The 21,230-nt window shown below is 43.9% G+C and overlaps 2 protein-coding genes across 2 annotated transcripts in view; one reads left to right on the forward strand and one right to left on the reverse strand.

The window, feature by feature from the left end:
- LOC126101142 (Golgi-associated PDZ and coiled-coil motif-containing protein-like) overlaps nucleotides 1–21,230 on the reverse strand; it is a 482,442-nt gene that overhangs the window by 201,359 nt on the left and 259,853 nt on the right. The gene's annotated exons all lie outside the window — the stretch shown is intronic.
- LOC126101140 (uncharacterized) overlaps nucleotides 7,256–21,230 on the forward strand; it is a 234,046-nt gene continuing 220,071 nt past the window's right edge. The window contains exon 1 of the mRNA XM_049911826.1: nucleotides 7,256–7,556. Coding sequence (XP_049767783.1) covers nucleotides 7,320–7,556 — 237 coding nt within the window. The 5' untranslated portion in view covers nucleotides 7,256–7,319. The remainder of the gene's footprint in view (nucleotides 7,557–21,230) is intronic.

Consider the following 21,230-nt stretch of genomic DNA (forward strand, 5'->3'; position numbering starts at 1 on the left):
ATATTTTTCACTGGCAATATTTGGCCGGCAAGGGGAGACGAGGTGGTGGCTTACGGTTTCTTATTACCAATCTTTGCGCTAGTGTCCTAGATTAAATTCCACACGCCTTCGTAGTATCTCATGAACTGAGTATATGTGACATTCTTGACGGCGAACCGTCCAATTGGGATGTTAAGTTCTCGGCTTCATCCCTTGGTGCTATTCGTGAGGAATAAGCTATGTGCTGGCATCGGGTTTCACATTCTCCCTTCCCTCAATCCAATACAACATAAGCCCAACACTACACTGTTCAAGCACTCATCAAAGCCATCCACAAGACACGGACACACACTTGACACTTCATAGCAAGTCGGTAGAAGGCGATGGCAAACCACCTCCAACGGCCCATAGCATAGCCCAGGACGACGATGTAAGCTTCCTGCGTCTGCATCCAACCCTCACTCCCTGAGTAAAGGGCTCTGTTGTGTATGTGCACACACGATGTAGATCACTGCGAAATCCGATTAAAAACTGCCAGTTCAGTCTAACCTGCAAATTTGCTTCTACTGTCGATTTCACAACGAACAGAGGACTTTTTTCTTTCAAATTAAGCGTAGAAATTTGTATCTTTTGTTGCGCTACGCAAAATCGTTTTGGATTTGGCGACAGTCAGCAGTTCGTTTTGTTCACCAGTAATAATAGTTGTTTCTCGCTAACATGCCATATTTCCTGTACTATCCCGGCCAACCACACATCCCGAGATTCCAGTGGTATTACCTGTTCAGAGCGGAGGAAATGCTTTGTACTGAGTTTTTAGGCTGGAAACGGAGGCTACGCCCGAGCTTGTTAACAATAGATGGTCATGGAAGGGATCCAGATTACGGGAAAGAACTCTGTCACTGCCTTAGCGAAGAAACCATGTCTGCAATCTCCCAAAGTCGTTTGGCGGACCAAACAAAATATTAATCCAGATGGTCGAATAGGGATTTGAACCTCAGTCTTCCTTTTTTAAAAAAAAGAAAAAGAAAAAAATAGAGGATCATAACGATTGACTCGCCGCGTCAGCACATTACATTTACTCCCGCACGATGCAGTCATCTGATCATGATGAAAGTACCTGAGTTCCACACGGTAGTCTTACGTCTATACTAGGTAAGCCACCTTATAGCTTATGAAAGGGGATAATTTTTGCAACACTGTCATGTCCCCCCCTTCCCGTTTCATTCGCGAATGACGCCTGGAAAGAATGATTGTCGGCAAGCTTCTGCATGAATTATTATTTCCATAATACCTTTCATTTTCTCGTAATGATCATCTTGTGAGACACATTTAACAGAAAGTAATACGGTACCGACACCTCTTCGAACATATGTTCCACGAATTTCAACGGCAAACCTTCGCATGATGCTCCATCTCTCTTGTCAATTGTGTCCCTGAAGTTTATTGACCATCTACGTAAACCGCTTGGGCTTGGTCCTGTGAAGAAACGTGCTACTTTTCGTTCTCTCTCTCTCTCTCTCTCTCTCTCTCTCTCTCTCTCTCTCTCTCCCCTTCTCTCCACTATGAATCCACATTGGTAAGTGGCGCACACTGATGAGCTGTAGTCAAGACTCGATCGTACTAGTGTTTCGTAAGCAAGTTATTTTGGGTATAATTTACATTCCATTAGGATTCTCTCAATTAATCTCAAGCTGACATCCCCTTTTCCTAAAATTAGCTTCATGTGGTCATCCCACTTGACGCCACTTCAAGTGATTTCCTAGGTATTTTACGTTTGTTGCTACTTACAGTGATTTATCGCCGTGTACGGAACACTAATTGAGCTCGTCGCCTCTTGGTTGGTTGGTTGGTTGGATGGATGAATGGATGATTAAAGGGACCAAACTACTACTCCGCCTATTGATGAGCAATACATAACTTTTACTTACATTACGGGGTCAACGGACAGTCCCTGTACCAACCGACGATCCTCAGCGACTTTACAGAATCTTGTTGGTCTTCTGGCGTAGCAATCTTCCTATGCACAACTTCATATGCACAACTTCATATTTCGTGAACAGCCTCATGTGTCTCTCTACGCTATTCACATCATAATGCATAAACTCGCTTTATTTTCCCCCCGAAATTACCTTTACATCTGTCGATTTCGCCCAGTTAAGAACGACGTGTCGAGTACGCTCAGATGTAGGACGTCGTAGGGGTGGTTACAGCTTGTTTTTGGCCGCCGCCGCGAAACGGTGCAAATCTATATGAAATGGAACGAGCCTGCGAGGAATGTGGTAAGGTATGGCGAATGGTCGAGTTCGCTATATTGGGCGACCTATTCTTGAGTACCGCTCGAATGTTTGGGAACCGCACCAGACTCCACAGCAATTCAAAGGCGGGCTGCTGTATTTGTTACCGGGAGGTTTGGGCAACACGCAAGTACCACGGAGATCCTTTAGGAACTGAAATGGCAATCCCTGTAGGGAGGAGACGTACCAGGAACGCGCACTATTGAGAAAATTTAGAAAATCTGCATTTGAAGCTGACTGCCAAACGATTTTACAGCCGCCAACGCACATTTCGCGTAAGAACCCGAAGAGCACAGAAATTAGGCTCATATAAGGGCGTATAGACAGACAATTTTCCCTCGCTCAATCTGCGAAAGGAAAAGGAAATGACCAGTAGTGGTATAGGGTACTCTCCGCCAATGTACAATACTGGCCAGTTAAAACTGCTACACCAAGAAGAAATGCAGATGATAAACGCGTATTCATTGGACAAATTTATTATACTACAACTGACATGTGATCACATTTTCACGCAATTTGGGTGCATAGATCCTGAGGAATCAGTACCCAGAACAACCATCTCTGGCCGTAATAACGGCCTTGATACGCCTGGGCATTGAGTCAAACAGAGCTTGAATCGTGTGTACAGCTTCAACACGATACCACAGTTCATAAATAGTAGTGACAAGCGTATTGTGACGAGCCAGTTGCTCGGCCACCATTGACCAGACGTTTTCAATTGGTGATAGATCTGGAGAATGTGCTGGCCAGGGCAGCAGTCGAGCATTTTCTGCATCCAGAAAGGCCCGTACAGGACCTGCAACATGCGGTCGTGCATTATCCTGCTGAAATTTAGGGTTTCGAAGGGATCGAATGAAGGGTAGAGCCACGGGTCGTAACACATCTGAAATGTAACGTCCACTGTTCAAAGTGCCATCAATGCGAACAAGAGGTGACTGAGACGTGTAACCAATGGCACCCCATACCATCACGCCAGGTGATACGCCAGTATGGCGATGACGAATACACGCTTCCAATGTGCGTTCACCGCGATGTCGCCAAATACGGATGCGACCATCATGATGCTGTAAACATAACCTGGATTCATCCGGAAAAAAAATGTTCTTCCATTCGTGCACCCAGGTTCGTCGTTGAGTACACCATCGCAGGCGCTCCTGTCTGTGACGCAGCGTCAAGGGTAACCGCAGCTATGGTCTCCGAGGTGACAGTCCATGCTGCTGCAAACGGCGTCGAACTGTTCGTGCAGATGGTTGTTGTCTTCCGAACGTCCCCATCTGTTGACTCAGGGATCGAGACGTGGCTGCACGGTCCGTTACAGCCATGCGGATAAGATGCCTGTCATCTCGACTGCTAGTGAAACGAGGCCGTTGGGATCCAGCACGGCTTTCCGTATTACCCTCCTGAACCCACCGATTCCATATTCTGCTAACAGTCATTGGATCTCGACCAACGCGAGCAGCAATGTCGCGATAAGATAAACCGCAATCTCGATAGGAGAAAGACCTTTACCAAAGTCGGAAACGTGATGGTACGCATTTCTCCTCCTTACACGAGGCATCACAACAACGTTTCACCAGGCAACGTCGGTCAACTGCTGTTTGTGTATGAGAAATCGGTTCGAAACTTTCCTCATATCAGCACGTTGTAGGTGTCGCCACCGGCGCCAACCTTGTGTGAATGCTCTGAAAAGCTAATCATTTGCATATCACAGCATCTTCTTCGTGTCGGTTAAATTTCGCGTCTGTAGCACGTCATCTTCGTGGTGTAGCAATTTTAATGGCCAGTAGTGTAGATATGTAGGTGTAGACTCTGCAGTTAGCAAACGTATGTCTCGACCAGCGAAGGGCCACAGCTCGCAGACACCGTGTGCACTTTGTGAAGTATTACGGAATAGCACCTTGTACAGTTTCTCTAAAGTGTTATGGATGTAACATGTTGTTTTGGAGTGGAAGTAAGGCGAGAGCAAGGAGCCCTCACGCACTGTACGTTCAACGTTCAAAACTTAAATGTACCAATGCAGAACGAGAGGCCAGGAAGTGATGAACTGTCTACACATTTATCCAAGCCAATAATGCCATTTCAGTTCATCGGGTAAGTTTACTTTCTTCTGATCAGATTCAGTGTAACAGTTGATGTTGTTGTGGTGCTCAGTCCAGAGACTGGTTTGATGCAGCTCTCCATGCTACTCTATCCTGTGCAAGCTGCTTCATCTCCCAGTACTTACAAGGGAATGGTCAGACTTGTCATGCCGAAACATGTATTGCTTTTTTTAGCACTGTTATTTAACTGTGCAAAAGGTCCGTATGCAAAATTGTAGCTGCTGACATGAACTGGAAGTCACCTAAAAAAAAAAAATCACGAACATGGCTGTTTTTCCTGCTTGGCGCTTGCAGTGACGGCTGGCCACCCCTGGAAATGGCGAGTCGCGAGCGTTGTGCGCATGGTCGGGAAGTACGGCCGTCTTATCGCGGCGTTCACTAAAGAGGAATATCGATGCACGGTTTTGGTGGAAAGGGGAAACGAATATTCGTTTCTGTGGCATGTACGTCCTTTTAATTTCTGGTACGTATTTCGAAACATACAGTCCTGAAACTGGTTAGAGATGTGAACGATGTTCTGTACATGTTCGTCTATACTCCGCAAGCCACTTTACAGTGAACATTCAATCTCCCCTCACAGGTGATGGCGAACCCTGTAAATGTTTTGCTGCTTGCCGTGGAGATATACCACAGACGCCAAATGAAGCAATCAACAGAAAACACACGCGAAGACTATGTGTTGTGCGACATGGTTGTTAAACTTCTAGACGAGCATCTAAATGGCGCAGACATGTGGTTAGAAACAACTGAAACACTCGATAGCGCAGACTGTGAATCTACAGACGGCGAAGACACCGACGAAAGTTGCACTCATGAAGACTGTTCGAGTGATAGTGCCACGTACCATCATCAACTATCTACGAAAGTAACACCAGCAACTACAACTATCTTTTCAGACAAAGAAAAAGCGGTGACGTATTGGTTGAACGAAAGTGGTAAGAAACGACTGCACTCACCCATTCATACACTATAATGCCCATAATTAGTCTGGATGGTTCATTGCTGCCTAAACTATATGTGTGTCTTCAAGAACCAACTGGACGTTTTGGACCTCGTGTCAAAAGAACAATGTTCCACGCAAACAATCTTGTGGTAGACGCATCGAAGTCTGGAAAAATGGGAAATGAAAACGTTACACTTTTCATGCGTCATGCTTTTCTTCCGTTCTGCGGGAACAAATCTCTTCTTCTAGATTCGTGGTCAGGTCATAAAAGGTCTGATTCATTAAAAGCTGTATTTCGAGCCCACCCTGACAAAAAAGTAGAGATACTTCAGATTCCACCCGGCACGACGAACGTAATTCAACCTTCAGACAGAGAATTTTTCCGTCAGTGGAAGGCATTTTACAGAAAACTAATAGAGAAAATTATTGTGTGCAGATCACTGCAATTTCCTGTCTATCACCGTGACAATAATCTCAAGCTGCAATCAGTAGTACATTATCAATTTTCCTCCCCACGGTTTCAGAATTTGATTAAATATGCGTGGCACTCCTCGAAATATACTGATACTAGGCCTGATTCATTCCTAACACCAGCCCAGTTTTGTCTACGGACATCTGACAACGTCTGTGATTCGCAGGGCTGTCATATGTCGTCTTTGCTTGTATGTTCTTAGTGCACAAAAAACCTATGTTTTGAACATTGTATCAATATTTCGCATTTTTGCGGTAATTACAAGAAATAAAATTTGGACGTGTCCTAAACGGTATATTTATTTGTTTCTATTTCATAGCTATTTGGAAAGAATATCAGTTATATTTGTCAACGAATGTTTAATTATCATACGATCGCTTTCACCGGGGTAATCAGCTCTCTTACTGCTGTGGCAAGAGAGCGGCGCGTAGCTAACGCCACCTTGACCCTAGATGGCGTTGGTATAACGTAGCGAGAGAGGTCAGGGTTGTACAAGAGGCAGTTATAAGCGCGGAAACCATGCGACAATAATGTCTTACTTCATAAAATTGTTTACAGACCTCCAGGTCATGTCAGCAGCTAAAATTCTGCATACAGACTTCTTGCAATGTTAACTCACAGTGGCAGAAAAAGCAACACAGGTTTCGACATGACAAGTCTGACCATTCCCTTGTTAGTGCAACCTACATCCTTCTGAATCTGCTTAGTGTATTCATCTCTTGGTCTCCCTCTACGTTTTTACCCTCCACGCTGCCCTCCAATGCTAAATTTGTGATGCCCTGATGCCTCAGAACATGTCCTACCAACCGATCCCTTCTTCTTGTCAAGTTGTGCCACAAACTCGTCTTCTTCCCAATTCTATTCAATACCTCCTCATTAGTTATGTGATCTACCCATCTAATGTTCAGCATTCTTCTGTAGCGCCACATTTCGAAAGCTTCTATTCTCTTCTTGTCTAAACTATTTATCGTCCACGTTTCACTTCCATACATGGCTACACTCCAGACAAATACTTTCAGAAACGACTTCCTGACACTTAATATTCGATGTTAACAAATTTCTCTTCTTCAGAAACGCGTTCCTTGCCATTGCCAGTCTACATTTTATATCCTCTCTACTTCGACCATCATCAGTTATTTTGCTCCAGTGTAACAGACTGTTCTGTAAAACCATGTGAAGAGTCAGGGGTAAGTCACCCGTTACGAGGTAGGTCAAAGTAGGCGCGATAGGGAAGTGTTTGGTCGTGCCAGTAGTGACAGCCGGGCAACAAGTGGAGGAAGCGACAAGTGTGAGCGGAGTGAGATGGCCCGAGGCGCTCGGCGCAGCCTTCGCCGGCCGCCCGGCTGGACCAACTGCCTCAGCTGTGCGGCTGGTGTCTGGTGGGGTGTGGTGGTGCGTGGTGGGGGCAGGCAGAAGCCCGCTGGACCTCCTCCGGGCGCCGCGGCTGCTGGCAGCAAGGCCACACCAGTCTGCGGCGGCCCGTCAGCCGGCCACTCAGTCAGCGAGGGAGTCGGTGAGTCGGCCGCACCACCATGTGGCTGGCCGCGTTCGGCCCACTGCTGCTCGCAGCTCTGCTCGAGGTCGCGGTCGCGGCCGAAGGCGCGGCGTCTGCAGCGACGGCGGCCTCTGCCGGGACGGCGGCTTCTGCGGCGACGGCCACTCACGGGCACCACCACCACCAGCAACAGCAGCAGGTGTCTGGCGGCAGCGTGGGGATCGCCGCTGCGCAGTCGTGGATCCCCTACCGGCACTCTGCGCTGTCTCTCCAGGTAAGGCGACAGGGCGCACACCTCATCACACGTCCAAATTATAACACCCGACATTTTTGTTAATGTATGTCAAACAGGGCAGTACCTATAGCCAAAGATTTTTACTTGATGTGAAAACAAAACCCGCACCTCCCACGCTCCCCACAAAACAAAATCATTTTAGTCAACGCATTTACATTCCTACCTACGCCAGTTTCTAAATCCCTCAGCTCATGTTCGGAGAAGAAAAAAGCCAGAAAAGGAAGAGTCTGCAAAATGCCAAGGAATTCCTTGAAATTACAGGCTATGTTTAGCAGGAACACTTGCTTGAGGGACCGCTCAAGTCGATGGGCTTGCAGCCTGACTGCCTGTAGAGGCAAAGGCTGACAGTACCTGTTGTCAAAAACAAACCCGACACGGTTCCCGAGTCTCGGGATACAATCGGCGAACAATAGAATGTGGAGTGAGGGAAAACAAAAAGGGATAAACCCTTCACTAAGAAATAAACTAACAAGAAGAGTGACATCTCGACTACGCAAAAGAGACTGGAAGAAGCAGCATCGCCATTTACAGTCTCGCGTCGACAGTCTGCAGACTTATGTTCACAATAGTGGCAGAATACGCATAATGTTGAGTGCAGGCTTCGATTTTATTATGAAATAATGACGTCGACGAATTTGTGAAAGTGCGTGGGTATTACAACTCTTAAATAAAATGCATTATAAATCTACCGGCACTCTTCAAATTTTCGTACGAATACTTTTTCCCTGATCTGAAATTTCTTGCACGCTAAAATGTACTAACCACTGATACAAACAAATTATTATAATATTGAAACATTGAACTGCTATTATCATTAAAATCGCGGGCATCTGTATAGTGTTAAAACAAGGAGTAACGGCAAGAGAGTGGGGAAGACATTAATAAAATGGAACCCCTCCCACCCCAATCTTCCCACCCGCCCAGAAACGAACCCTTGATTCACGCAGCGTCGTGAAGACAATTGAAGAGCTACTCGAAGCCCAACAAACGGTCTTGGCTCAAATGGCTCTGAGCACTATGGGTCGTAACAGCTGAGGTCATCAGTCCCCTAGAACTTACAACTGCTTAAACCTAACTAACCTAAGGACATCACACACATCCATTCCCGAGGCAGGATTCGAACCTGCGACCGCAGCGGTCGCGCGGTTCCAGACTGAAGCGCCTAGAACCGCTCGGCCACTCCGGCCGGCCAAACGGTCTTGGCTTCGATAGTTGATGTTAATGGCCGGGTGCTAGCGATATGGAGTTCCAATATTCCCGTTCACTGAGGCGTTGGGCTGAGAATGAACAGCCGTCAGTAACCAGCATCGCGAGCTCTCGTAAGGCCTAACCACGGTGGCACGTTCACTGTGTTGGACACAGAGCGTGTGGAAGCATATCAGTGATCTTCACCGCCCGAATTCTTGCTGTTATGAAGAAGTACACTCCCAATGTGAAGAAGAAGCTGTTGACAACTGTCGTGTACACTTCCTGTTGCTTCATCCATGTGGCTACGCGTAACATAAATGCAGCCCTATTATCGTTAACTAGTTAAGCGGAAATAGTATACCTCACACATGTACTTCTCGTGTCTGGGGTGCATCATTTAAGATTCATCGATGCATCGTTAATTCAGATGCTTCGTGTCATCATTATGGAAAAAAATTATACATTTTCACCGGCACCAAGTACTACATCGACGTCCTTCAGTGTCAGCACGTGTGTCCTGTCAGTGCAGAGGGAACGCTTCAAGTGAGCAGAAGAAACTATGTCAAAGTCTCTCCTGTACGCCTGTAGAAGGAAGGCACATCGTTGAGACTAGACAAACGAAAACTGCAGTCTTTACGACTCTCACTGCGAACCACGTATTCGTTCGTTTGCTGTTATTCTCTGACAACTCCGAATCTTGCTTTCCACGATATTCGGTGTTAACACTAAACCTTCGCCTGTCAGGTACTGCTCAGGCAACTGTGCTATCGTGTCAAAACTGAAAACCTATTATGATGTGGTCAAGGTCATTTGCTCTGTATGTGACGAGACAAAGTCTAACAGTTCAAGACTGTGGATGTAACGGATGTTATGAAGTCTTTAAAATTTCACCTACTTGGAAATGCTGACTTAGAATCTACGAAAAACCTGACGGAATTAATTATTATGGTTTCACCCACAAAAATTCTCTGAACGTAATCATCCTAACAACAACGAATCTTAATGTACTAATTCTCTGAGGACGTTAAACCATAATCTTCCGTCCTTTCATTAAAATAATACGCAAACATGTCAAATAATAAGATGATGGAGCTACCACGGTTGTCACTACTATTAAGTCCAACAGGATAGAATCACGAAGTGTATGGTATTCACCTGCCTTGTCCTCTGTATAAAACTTCTACAGTATCCATACTAAGAAAACTAAACACTTCAGTTAGCTGGTAATTCACGTTCTTTTAAAAGCGTCATTTTTTGCTAAACTGTGGTATTAATAGTTAGTGAGCGTCCAATATAGTAGATAAAGCGAAAACGTGACGTCAAAAACACTCATTAGGAGGATGTCACGAACGGCATAATCACAGAACCAGAAACAGTAGAACAGTCATGCAGGAGTACGGAACATTACCACAGAATACTACTTTAAGATTCCACGAGGCGCTCTCTCCTCAGAGAAGCTTTACGGAGGACAGAAGCTGCTACGACGTGCCACAGGCGCTATCTCATGGCGGACGCGGTTCACGAATTGGGCTGGCCCACCAGAAGATAACCCACTAGAAGCGTCTCCAGGTTGCGTTATACTAAAAAATCAAAGTCAATAATTTCGGTCTGTGGCGCCCGCTGCTGGTCTGTCATACTGGAGCAAAAAACACAGTATCAATTAAACACGTTTTAATCTCTCACACTAACGATTAATAATTTCAGTGGCGTGAATTAGTCTGATTACATAAACAGCCAAGTCTGAAGTATCTGAACTACTATAATTATTATAACAAAAAGAAGATATTATTTACTTTAAAATCGATTTTTTTCCTTAGACAGCCACTCTCTAAAACATGCACTGGTAAAGCGCCAGATGTCTACAGGACATTTTTGATCGGTTAGTCTTCTGCCACACATTCACTGCTGTCAATGTTAAGACCGAAGATACTATAGGGCACATATATAAAAATTCTGCGAAGAATAAAAGCGTTTTTATTTACTTATACGCAGCTTTATTCTTAACTAAGTTAGTCTTATTTCGTCATGGCTAGCCACATTTCAAGTAATACCTACGAAGTATCCAGCGAACACACTGTATCAAATAAACACGATGTAACTGGTGTCTGTGCAGATAATTTTATGTGGGGTACCTTGATATGTACACACATCAGTATGTCGATTATATTTTCCCGCATCTAACAATCCTCCCACAAATACATCACAAACTTTACGTCCTGATGTTTTCTGCATGGTCGTACCTGTCCATACAGCCATCTGCACCACTAAGTGGACTACGCCTGTAACTATGGACTACACGTTTTGCTTCCATGTTTCAACACCTGACCTGCTGTTCGGAGAAAATATGTATTAATGGTTTACTCTAGCCAAATGTACTTATAGGTATTATCCAACTATAGAACATACAATTTGAAATAGCTATGATTATTAGTCTGCCAATGACGTAAATACTGATGTAATACTGTTCAGTGCAGCGTCCTCTGCCACCAACAAAATTATCTGCAGTTACACCCGTTACTCTCTGTATAACCACAGTAGTATGGACAGTGCACCATGGGATCCTCACTGAAAATAAGCAGAAGTTGTGGGAGCACTTACGTGTCTCATTCTTTTGTTCTTTTCTGTAACAGAATAAACCATTTTTGTGTGTAAAATTTGCACATGGTACAAGAAGAACTGCGTGTTGACAAAGTGGTAGATGTGTAAGCTACATGAGCAAACCGTGTCTGCGTAGTAGGATACGTGTTTAACGTCGAATGAAAGTAGTAGCATAGGCAGAGTGGATTGGCGTTTCGTTCGAGATCGAATACTACTACAATTTGACGAGCGTAGGCGTGAAAATTACTTGTGTCGCTGCTGGATCTTGTATTCGCCTTAGTATTTAGAGAAGCAACGGGAAAGCTAAATCAAATAGCTTGAAACAATTAAAGCTGCCACTTCTAAATGAGTGTTCCGTGTCTTAAACAGCGTGCCACTTCGCCCACACTAACCTAGGAGTAAATACGGGTATACACTGGAGACCTTAGCGAAATTGAGCTTCTTCGTTTCTGTAAATTTCAGGGTTTTGATGCAGAATCGATTCAACTACAAGCCATTGCGACACATAAGAGGAGTAGTATAAATACAAGGTGTTTGTAAATGAGTTTCACATACTTTGAGTGGTTGTGATTGGTGGCGAATGCAAGACATGGGTAAATGAAATATATAATTATACACATTTTTTTTTAATTTGCTGGCTTTCCGGATGCACGCATACAGCTCAATAGTGGAATGTCAATTACCACGATACGGAAGTATGGAGAACACAAAACCCTGTCACCGAGCGGAGAAAGTCTCTGACTCGGCCGAGAATCGCATATGGGTCCCTACAGTTAAGCAATCCGCCGCGCTGACCGCACGGCTACGGAAGCGGAACATTAAACATTTGTTCCTGTAACATTCCTATTGGAATCTGAACATTATTGTCCATAGTACAAGCCCTTAAAGATTATATTTTGTACTGAACTTCAATTGCAATGTGGAAAGAATTGAGAGGACTGTGTGCAACGTATCTTAGATGAAAGCTTACAAAGACTAAGAAATTGCCATGTATACCGCGGGTAAAATATACGAAATAGTGTACATTTGTAAATACGCCCAATATGCTGTAAAGCTGTAATAAACTTCAAGTTAAAACTTTTGGCCTAGTATTCGCGAGTTAAATGATCTTTAAGTTCGGTGTATCATTTCAAGGTAAGGACACCTGTTTTACAAACATGGCGTTACATTCCATTATGAATTCACGGTCTATACATACGAGGAAGGTACACAGTGCAGGCCCTACGCTTACATATGTACTCATTAAGCTAGTGTGCAATGTGTGGTAGTGGTGTAAGTAGTATTGCAGTATTTTTTCTCGCCATTCCTTTTACACAGTGTACAGGAAGAAACATTGTGGTAAGCGAGAATTTCCCCAATTTTACAGATTTTCAGATTTAGGAACGTGTGCTTCCAGAATTTCTTGAAACGTCTCCTACTGCTTTTTGTTGAGCATTAAGCATTTCCGTGAGGCAGCGTGCAGCTCTTCTTTGGACCCCCCTATCTCTCTCTCTCTCTCTCTCTCTCTCTCTCTCTCTCTCTCTCTCTCTCCCCCTCTGTCTCTCTGCCCCTCCCCCCCCTCTAATCCGACTTTGTGAGTGTCCCAGGCCGTCCAACAATAGTAAAGAAACGAAAGGGCTTTGCGAACTGCTACCTCGGTGATGAATTACACTTCCTTAAAATTTTTTCAACAAATCTCACTTCGTAATTTGCCTTCCATACTACTAGATTTACGATGTCGCTCCGCCTTAAAGCGCTACAGAGATATACGCCAACATATGATTGACACTGTTTCCAGTCGCCAATCGCCGATCGTTTAGATAAAAGCTATTGCACCTTTTGGTGTATGTATGCGATTCACATTAAATTTAATTTTGCTGTGGCCCAGTTTGCCAATCTTTCAGACACGTGCTGAGCAGTCCACAAACCCATTGGTACACGAGTAGTGCGCAAGGGCAACTTGTGTGATAATGTTTATTGCTCATGACGCTTGCAGCAGATACATTCAATACTGATGATGTCAGCGGAGAATTGCGGCACACGTTGATGGCTCGCAGTTAGCGAACTTTGTTTACTGGTCTAACGAACTGGGAGTCTCTGGCGCTTATTGGACAGGCGTGTGTTTACAGATCCGCCAGTAGTTCAGCTGTGGTTTAATCGCCGCCCTGAATGCGTGTATTCAGGCGCCAGGAATACACGCCGGCGCCGAGCTGAGGAAACAGTGATAACTCTTGTGACAGTTGTAATCAGCGCCGCTGTTGTATCTATATAGCTGGCGCTCTGTCAATAGCGTTGGCGCCTAATGTGGAACTTGGGGGTGACAGACGCGGATAGGGACAGATTCCAACGTATGGAATTCTGTCCACAAAGAAGGAAACCTTCCTCAAATGTCATATAAAACTAAACTTAAGTACCACAACAGGTAATAATTATTTCATTGGTTCAAAAGAATTTTTTTTTCTTAAACGGCAAGGATACGTGAAACACGTTTTGCCTGGAGTGCCAACGAGCCTCAGAGAAAGTAATTTCGACATTCATGGTGTTTCAACATTTTTTAGGATTGCCAGCTTTTTATACAGCGATATTTTTCTATTCCCTCGCGCCCTTCCTAACATACACGTGAAAAAGACTATCGCTGCTAAACAGTGTGGTACATTTTTAAATACACTCAATGAACTTCATACAAAGTTTAAGTGATCTTCGCATTTATCAGTAAAAGCGTTCATTTCGTCTTGCTGCGGGCAACTTCAAATGCGCTTAGCTATTGCGTGCCATTCTAAAACATCACTTTCACGTATCAGAATGTAAGCAGCTTGTATAAATCATAATGCAAGCAATCCGACGTTAATTGAGCCAGCGAAGTGTACTGACATTTCACAGTGGGCGCATCATCACTAGTCTTGGATAATAAATGCTATTTTGGAAGTGTATGTTTGACAACTACACTGAGCTGACAGAAGTCAAACAATACCTCCTCATATCGTGTCGGACCTCCTTTCGCCCGGCCTAGTGCTGTAACTCGAAGTAACATGGAATCAACAAATCTTTGGAAAACCCCCGCAGAAACATTGAGCCATGCTGCCTCTATCGGCGTTCATAACTGCGGAAATGTTACCGGTTCAGGATTTTGTGCACGAGCTGACCTTTCGATTATGTCCCATAAATGCTTGATGGGATTCATGTCGGGCGTCCTGTGCGACCAAATCATTCGCTCTAACTGTCCGGAATGTTCTTCAAACCAATCGTCGACAATTGTGGCCCGGTGACAATGGCACATTATCATCCATAAAAATTCCATTGTTTTCAGGAACATGGAAGTCCATGGCTGCAAATAGTCTCAGAGTAGCCGAACACAAAGATTTTCGGTCAATAATCAGTTCAGTTGGAACTGAGGACCCAATCCATTCCATGTAAACACAATCCACACCATTATGGAGTCACTACCAGCTTGCACAGTGTCTTTTTGATAACTTTGGTCCATGGCTTTGTGTGGTCTACGCCATACACTGACTCCACATTTAGCTCTTACCAAATGAAATCGGGACTCAGCTGATCAGGCCACGGTTTTCCAGTCGTCTACCGCCCAAGCGATACGGTTATGAGCCAGGAGAGGCGATACAGGCGGTGTCGTGCTCTTAGTAAAGGCAATCACGTCGGTCGTGTGCTGCCATAGCCCATTAACGCCAGATTTCGCCGCACTGTCGTAACGGTATGTTCGTCGTACTCCTCACATTGATTTCTGTGGTCATTTCATGCTGTGTTGCTTGTCTGTTAGCACTGACAACTGCATCCAAACGCAACTGCTCTCGGTCGTTAAGTGCAGGCCGACGGCCACTGCGTTGCCCATGGTGAGAGGTGACGCCCGAAATTTTCTACTTTCGGCGCGCTCTTGACACTGTGGATCCTAGAGAACTGAATTCCCTTACGATTTTCAAAATGGAATGTTTCACGCGTATAGCTCCAAATAAAATTCCACGTTGAAAGGCATCCTCGTTTACGGTCGTAATTACGTCGGGCACATTTTCACATAAATCACTTGAGTACAAACTACAGCTTCGCCAGCGCATTGCAGTTTTGTATCTTGTGTACGCGGTGCTACCGTTATTTGTGATTGTGCATATCGCCATCCAATGACTTGTCACCTCAGTGTATACACGAGTTAAATGTAAATTGATTACATTAGTAAAAACGTTGTATGTTCCCCACTGGATGTGCTTTCATCTGATGATCGAATGAACGCTGCAGTTAATGGTTCAAATGGCTCTGAGCGCTATGGAACTTAACTGCTGAGGTCATCAGTTCCCTAGAACTTAGAACTACTTAAACCTAACTAACCTAAGGACATCACACACATCCGTGCCAGAGGTAGGATTCGAACCTGCGATCGTAGCAGCAGCGCGGTTCCGGACTGAAGCGCCTAGAACCGCTCGGCCACAACGACCGGCTGCAGCAATTAATGAAAAAAATCTAATTATGGTCAAAATACCAGGTATGTAAAGGTGTGCAGACCGACGATGATTGATAAGCATGAATAAAAATTATAAAATATCAACCGCATCTAATTTAACCAGATAGACATTAATCCCTGTTACTTCAACAGTGTGCTCAACTGAATTGCTTTGAGATGCATAGTTTTACATCAGGTCCGCTTTAAGAAGGGTTTCGCCTTCCTCCGGGAAAGAAGAATGCAGATTTGTGAAGAGATACTTAAAATATACTTTTCTGATGTACGAAATGTACGCGACCTAAACAGACATCTTTAAGACGAGCTTTCTTCCGCATCGCGTCTATCTTCTTGTCGCGGGATGCAGTCTATTATGAATTTTCTATCCATTCCCCTGTATTGTGGCGCAATAGTTTAAGGTAGTGGATTTACATTCCCGAGGACAGGAAATCCCTATCCAGTCATCCCAACTGAAATGTTCCCTCATTTTCATAAATTCCTTTAGGCGAATACCAGGAAGGTTCCTATGATAAAGCTTTGGCCGTGTCCCTGCTATAGCTTTCCGAATTACATAGTGCTCAGTCTTTAATTATCACAATGTCAACGAGGCTATCTGAACACTATTTTGCTCCTCCTCTAAATAAAATAAAGTTCCGTACTTTTCGAAAGTGTTTTGGAGTGGTTAAGATTCCATTTTAGGACTCTCTGTTGTGTATTACCTGAGAAGATACGTTAAGACCTTCTCTTGTCTCACTTCATGTTCGTGTAACGACAGTGAAAGTAAAAAGCGCCTGCTTAAAACGCAGAGCAGATACAGCACTATGCATCTACAAACAAGTATTTCTGTCAGAGGAGGCTTCGTCGAAAGCTCGACATCCAAACATTCCAGGGACGAAGCATGCACGCGGTGAACGGGAAGCACCTTGACAACTGTTGGAGGCGAGCGGTGATGGCGAAGGCAGTGACACGGCGGCTTACGTCATAGCTGACGCCGCGTCATGACTGCGCGATCCACACGCAGTGAGAATGTCTAGGAACTCGCCCGTGCCGACAAAGAGTACAGAAATAAAACTTCATGTCTGACTATCGGAAGGTCATGAATAACTCTGAAGAAACACAGACACGCACGACAATTACAAGGTGGCTTTACCGTCGACAAAATGTACGTGCCTCTCAAGCTGATTAGGTATGGGAACTTCATAAACACTACACATAATTATAATGTATGTAACAGCTTCGAAGCTGTCATTCGGTATGACGCCGCTTAAGCAGACAGTTTATTTAATTAGGAGTTTTTGATTTCGCCCCGCGTGGAATGTCGTTCCACAGTATCCCGCGGTACAAAACTTCCAGGTCAGCGAGAACAGAACAACTCGACCGCTGACGGTTTTTTTTTTTTTTTTTGTTAAAGCTGTAGATATTCCGTTTCATCGTGTATTGAATCATCGAGTTGCTCTGATCTTTTAAGCACCAACATATCCTTTGTCGTCTAGAATGTATGCCAGCGACTCACCCTTATCGTTAAAATATGCTCTGCAAGAGCGTTCCTTGGCGGATTATACAAGAGTATCACTAAGACTGGATTACATACATTCACAGAACTGTTCACTTTATTACTAATACTCGGCTCTTATGATCTTTGTTGCTTATTCCCTCTCCGTTCTGTTCTGGTAAGAGTAATGAAGGGAGGGAGATATGAAGTTCCTCTCAACATCAAGGCCTCTACTTGTAGGAGAATACGTTTATGTGCGGGCCTGGTGTCGAATCTTGAACCAGGAAGGGCCCCCTATATGAGAGTCTCCTCAGAAAGATGACTGTGCTACTGACGCCAGCTTGCGGTGAAATGAATATAAGAAAGAAATTTGGTAACTTTACAATTTAGCATATAGCCGACATACAGTTTACTGGAAAGGAAACACTAAGTCAGTTTCACAAAGACGCATAAAAATCTGTCGTGATCTTTACATAGGGCCCATCCGAGAAATCGCCACAAAGAACACCTACACACAGATTTCTTCTTCAATTCAAAAGACAATCTGTGAACTACTTTTTGTACAATGTGAAAGTCAGGGAGGCAGGTGCTTCCCAGGCAAATACCTCAAAACGTGTCGCTACCAAGTTTCGTAACCTGCAACAAGGAAGGCGTTTCCTTGTAGAGGGATATTAGAGCGTTTAGAGTTCAACGGCGATTCCGCAGCGCCGATAATTCGCCGTCTGCGAAAAGTGGTGACGACAGTGGTACACTATGTACTGTCCGCCAAACATGAACACACAGATATTAAAGAGGAGGACGTAAGATGCCTTTAGTGTTTCAAAACGATGGTACGTCTATGATAGCCCTAAAATCCTGCTCTTTCAAGCGTAGAAAGGTGTCTTTTCTTCACACCCAGTGAACGTAGATAGGGTCCGTGCCTCTCAAAAACCACTCACCAAAAAGTGTTTGGAAAACAATGGCAGTAGGGGCACTTACAGACATCCGTGAAAAATCAGGAACGCATTGTACATTTTCCTCGGTTTGCCAGCATGATTGTGCGGATGTGATGGACCATCGGTCGACGCAGTCCATGACAATTCCCCAGCGCCGCCTGCCACTGGGAACAAGGTTACTCCCCTCGTCTGCAGTCGCTGTTCTATTCCCCGCGGAAGCTACGCCTCGCTAGATAACACGCGACCAACCAGTAGTCTGTTTTGCCGTCGCCCGTATCGCCCTCTTCCCAACCGCAACAGCGGTCAAACGCAACAAGTTCACCCATCACCTACTACTCGGCGAAGTGTACGGAAGTATTTATCCGAGTGGTGGCACTATCATGTTTCTGCCTGAGGAAAAGGAAAGGAGGTAGTGACGCACTATAGTAGTCTTACTAGTGGGTCGCTGTTAAACGCTACACGTCTATTCGCCAATTCCCTGCGTAGTGGAACAATTAAACGCTGATCGCCACTTCCATATGACAACATCTACTCACAGTGTAATGTAAATCATTTCCAGTTTCGTTTGAATAAACTTCAGCTTGCTTTAATTCTGACACATCTTCTCGTAAAATTCGAATGTAATATTCTTTCGTAAACTTTTTCGCATACGTGACGGCGCATTTATTTAGGCGCATTCAAAACCAAGTCTCATGGGAAGAACATTTTTTCTCGGCATCTCCTTGCTTCCCCTTTCATGATGGGCGTGAAAGACTCTCAAATTACCATTTTTACGCAAACAAGTTGGTCAGTTTCGAGATGTGTCAAACAACGAAGACTATTTTCTACAGGTACTAGAACTGGCTGAACGAGATTCCTAGCAAAATACGGGAAATATCACTTCTAGAGGTGTGTGAAAGTTCGGTAACGAATAAAAACTCTGTACTTCGTAATACGGGGGGGGGGGGGGGCGGCGGCGGCGAGAGGGAATGGGGAAGAGCGATGACAAGTACCCGCGCCTACATCCAGTCTTTGTGATAAAGGCTATTAAATTTTCGTTAAGTTGGTACTTCTTTTATAGTTCACAATATTTTAAAAGTTGCTACCTAATTATACATTTATTCATATGATTAGTGGGATATTTACAACGTTGACCTGACTCGTTCTTATTTCTAGGTTATACTCGACTCCCACTCCCGAACACTACTCATCACTTGCCGTAATTTACAATCCACTGACTTGCCCATTCCGTCACCTCGTTGGCGAATACCGTCATTCCATTTACCTTAAAGCCATCATCAATAGCTTTAGCCCTTAACTACACTCGGCATTTAGACTGACGTTAGTAACTTCGTGGGATAGTTTTCAACTCCAAAAACAAAACCCTCTGAAACTAACTAACTGCTATGTTTCTCGAAATTGTTGTTGACGAATCAATAAAAGAAATGCTTGTATTTACGAAAAATTAATCTTTATTAAAACAGGAAACACGACCTTACCAACATTGACCTCTTAAACGGAACCTTTGGAATTAATTTAAAAAATCTACTTAATTTTTGTTCAGAAACATGTTTTGACATGAAGTGATGATCAATTAAGTAAACTATAAACAAATAATAAACGGTGACTTTCAATAAAAGATGATAGTAGGTATGTAAACGAATCAAACAACCACTTATTTTCTGCCACCACAATCAAGGCATACCTTTTTGTCAATTGAATTGTCGCATCGTTACACCTTTGATTTTTGGGTGACTGTCGCGCTTGCACTTGCACTGCAGATTCATCCACCCTGGTATCATTTTCGAAATTTTTGCAAAGAACTTCGTCCATTGCAATCTACGAATCTCTACAAAAATTTCTGGAATTCATTTCCCTCTTTGATATTTGCTTTGATCAATGCAGTGCCGGGTTATTTTATAAAATCTTCATGCACCATCTTGCTAGTCTTTTTTGTACAAGGTTTTCCATAAAAATAGCCCGACTGACTTAGTACTACTTGTTTTTCTTTACGAACATTCTCGTCTTCTGGCCCTTCAACGTCCTCTATTTCACGGTCAGTTTCGCGGGTAGATATTTTTGTTTCATTGTCACTAAACCTGACTGCACCTTGAAAAGAATCTGCGTATCTAATGAGTCAGTAATCTCAACAATAGCTCGAAAATCTGATCATTCGAACGTTGCTCCCTTCTGTCTTAAAACAATTAAAAAGAATTTTTTATGAAAAGTAAGAAAAGTAAAGTTTATAACTTCATGAGGTAGATTTCGACACGAAGTGGTACGTACCTACGGAAATAATGATCGCATATGCCTACATAATGCAAAAGCGCAGCGGGTATTAAGATTACAGAGAAGCTGAGTGGCAACGCTGCAGTAGGAGCGGAAATTCAAACGAAAGAGCGACGCATGGGGTAATAAATTAACCCACGAATATAGTTAAGGGTTAAACCTGGTGACGAACTATGCTTGCACTGCGAGGTTACGGCGCGCAATACGTTGAATTGGAACTTGACTTAACCTGGTCAGGTGACAGAAGTCGCCGCCGCAACATCCGAGCATATGGTTCGCTTCGTGGACTAATATACTCTTCAAATTGGTTTCAGTTCAGGAAAATAACACCAGTATACTGAATTATCAATTCTTTGCTACTTTCACACTCTGTTTATTTTAACGAAATACAGCACTGTGTCATGTGTGGCAAGAAACGTTTTTTATCACAGTTAAGTCTTCATTAATTATTTATGCACAGCCTTATTTCGAGAGTATAAAGGCAATTACCATCACTGAAACAATACGAACGTCAAGGGTGTCAACAAAAGGCTTTGTACGTAGAGTGATGAAGGCTACAGGCGAGTCACATAATGACGGTACATTAACGACAACCTGTAATTTTTAACGCTGCTCTTAATTGACCTCTTACAATAATTTCATTCCCGTTATCCTCTTGAACATTCCTATACTGAACATGACAATCGAGTGCCGGTGCTGAGAAAATTACATTAAAAAGGAAGCTCGGTTGACGCCTAGTGGGCCGTCGA

This window comes from Schistocerca cancellata, chromosome 9 (genome assembly GCF_023864275.1).
Source record: "Schistocerca cancellata isolate TAMUIC-IGC-003103 chromosome 9, iqSchCanc2.1, whole genome shotgun sequence".
Taxonomy (NCBI): Eukaryota; Metazoa; Arthropoda; class Insecta; order Orthoptera; family Acrididae; genus Schistocerca; species Schistocerca cancellata.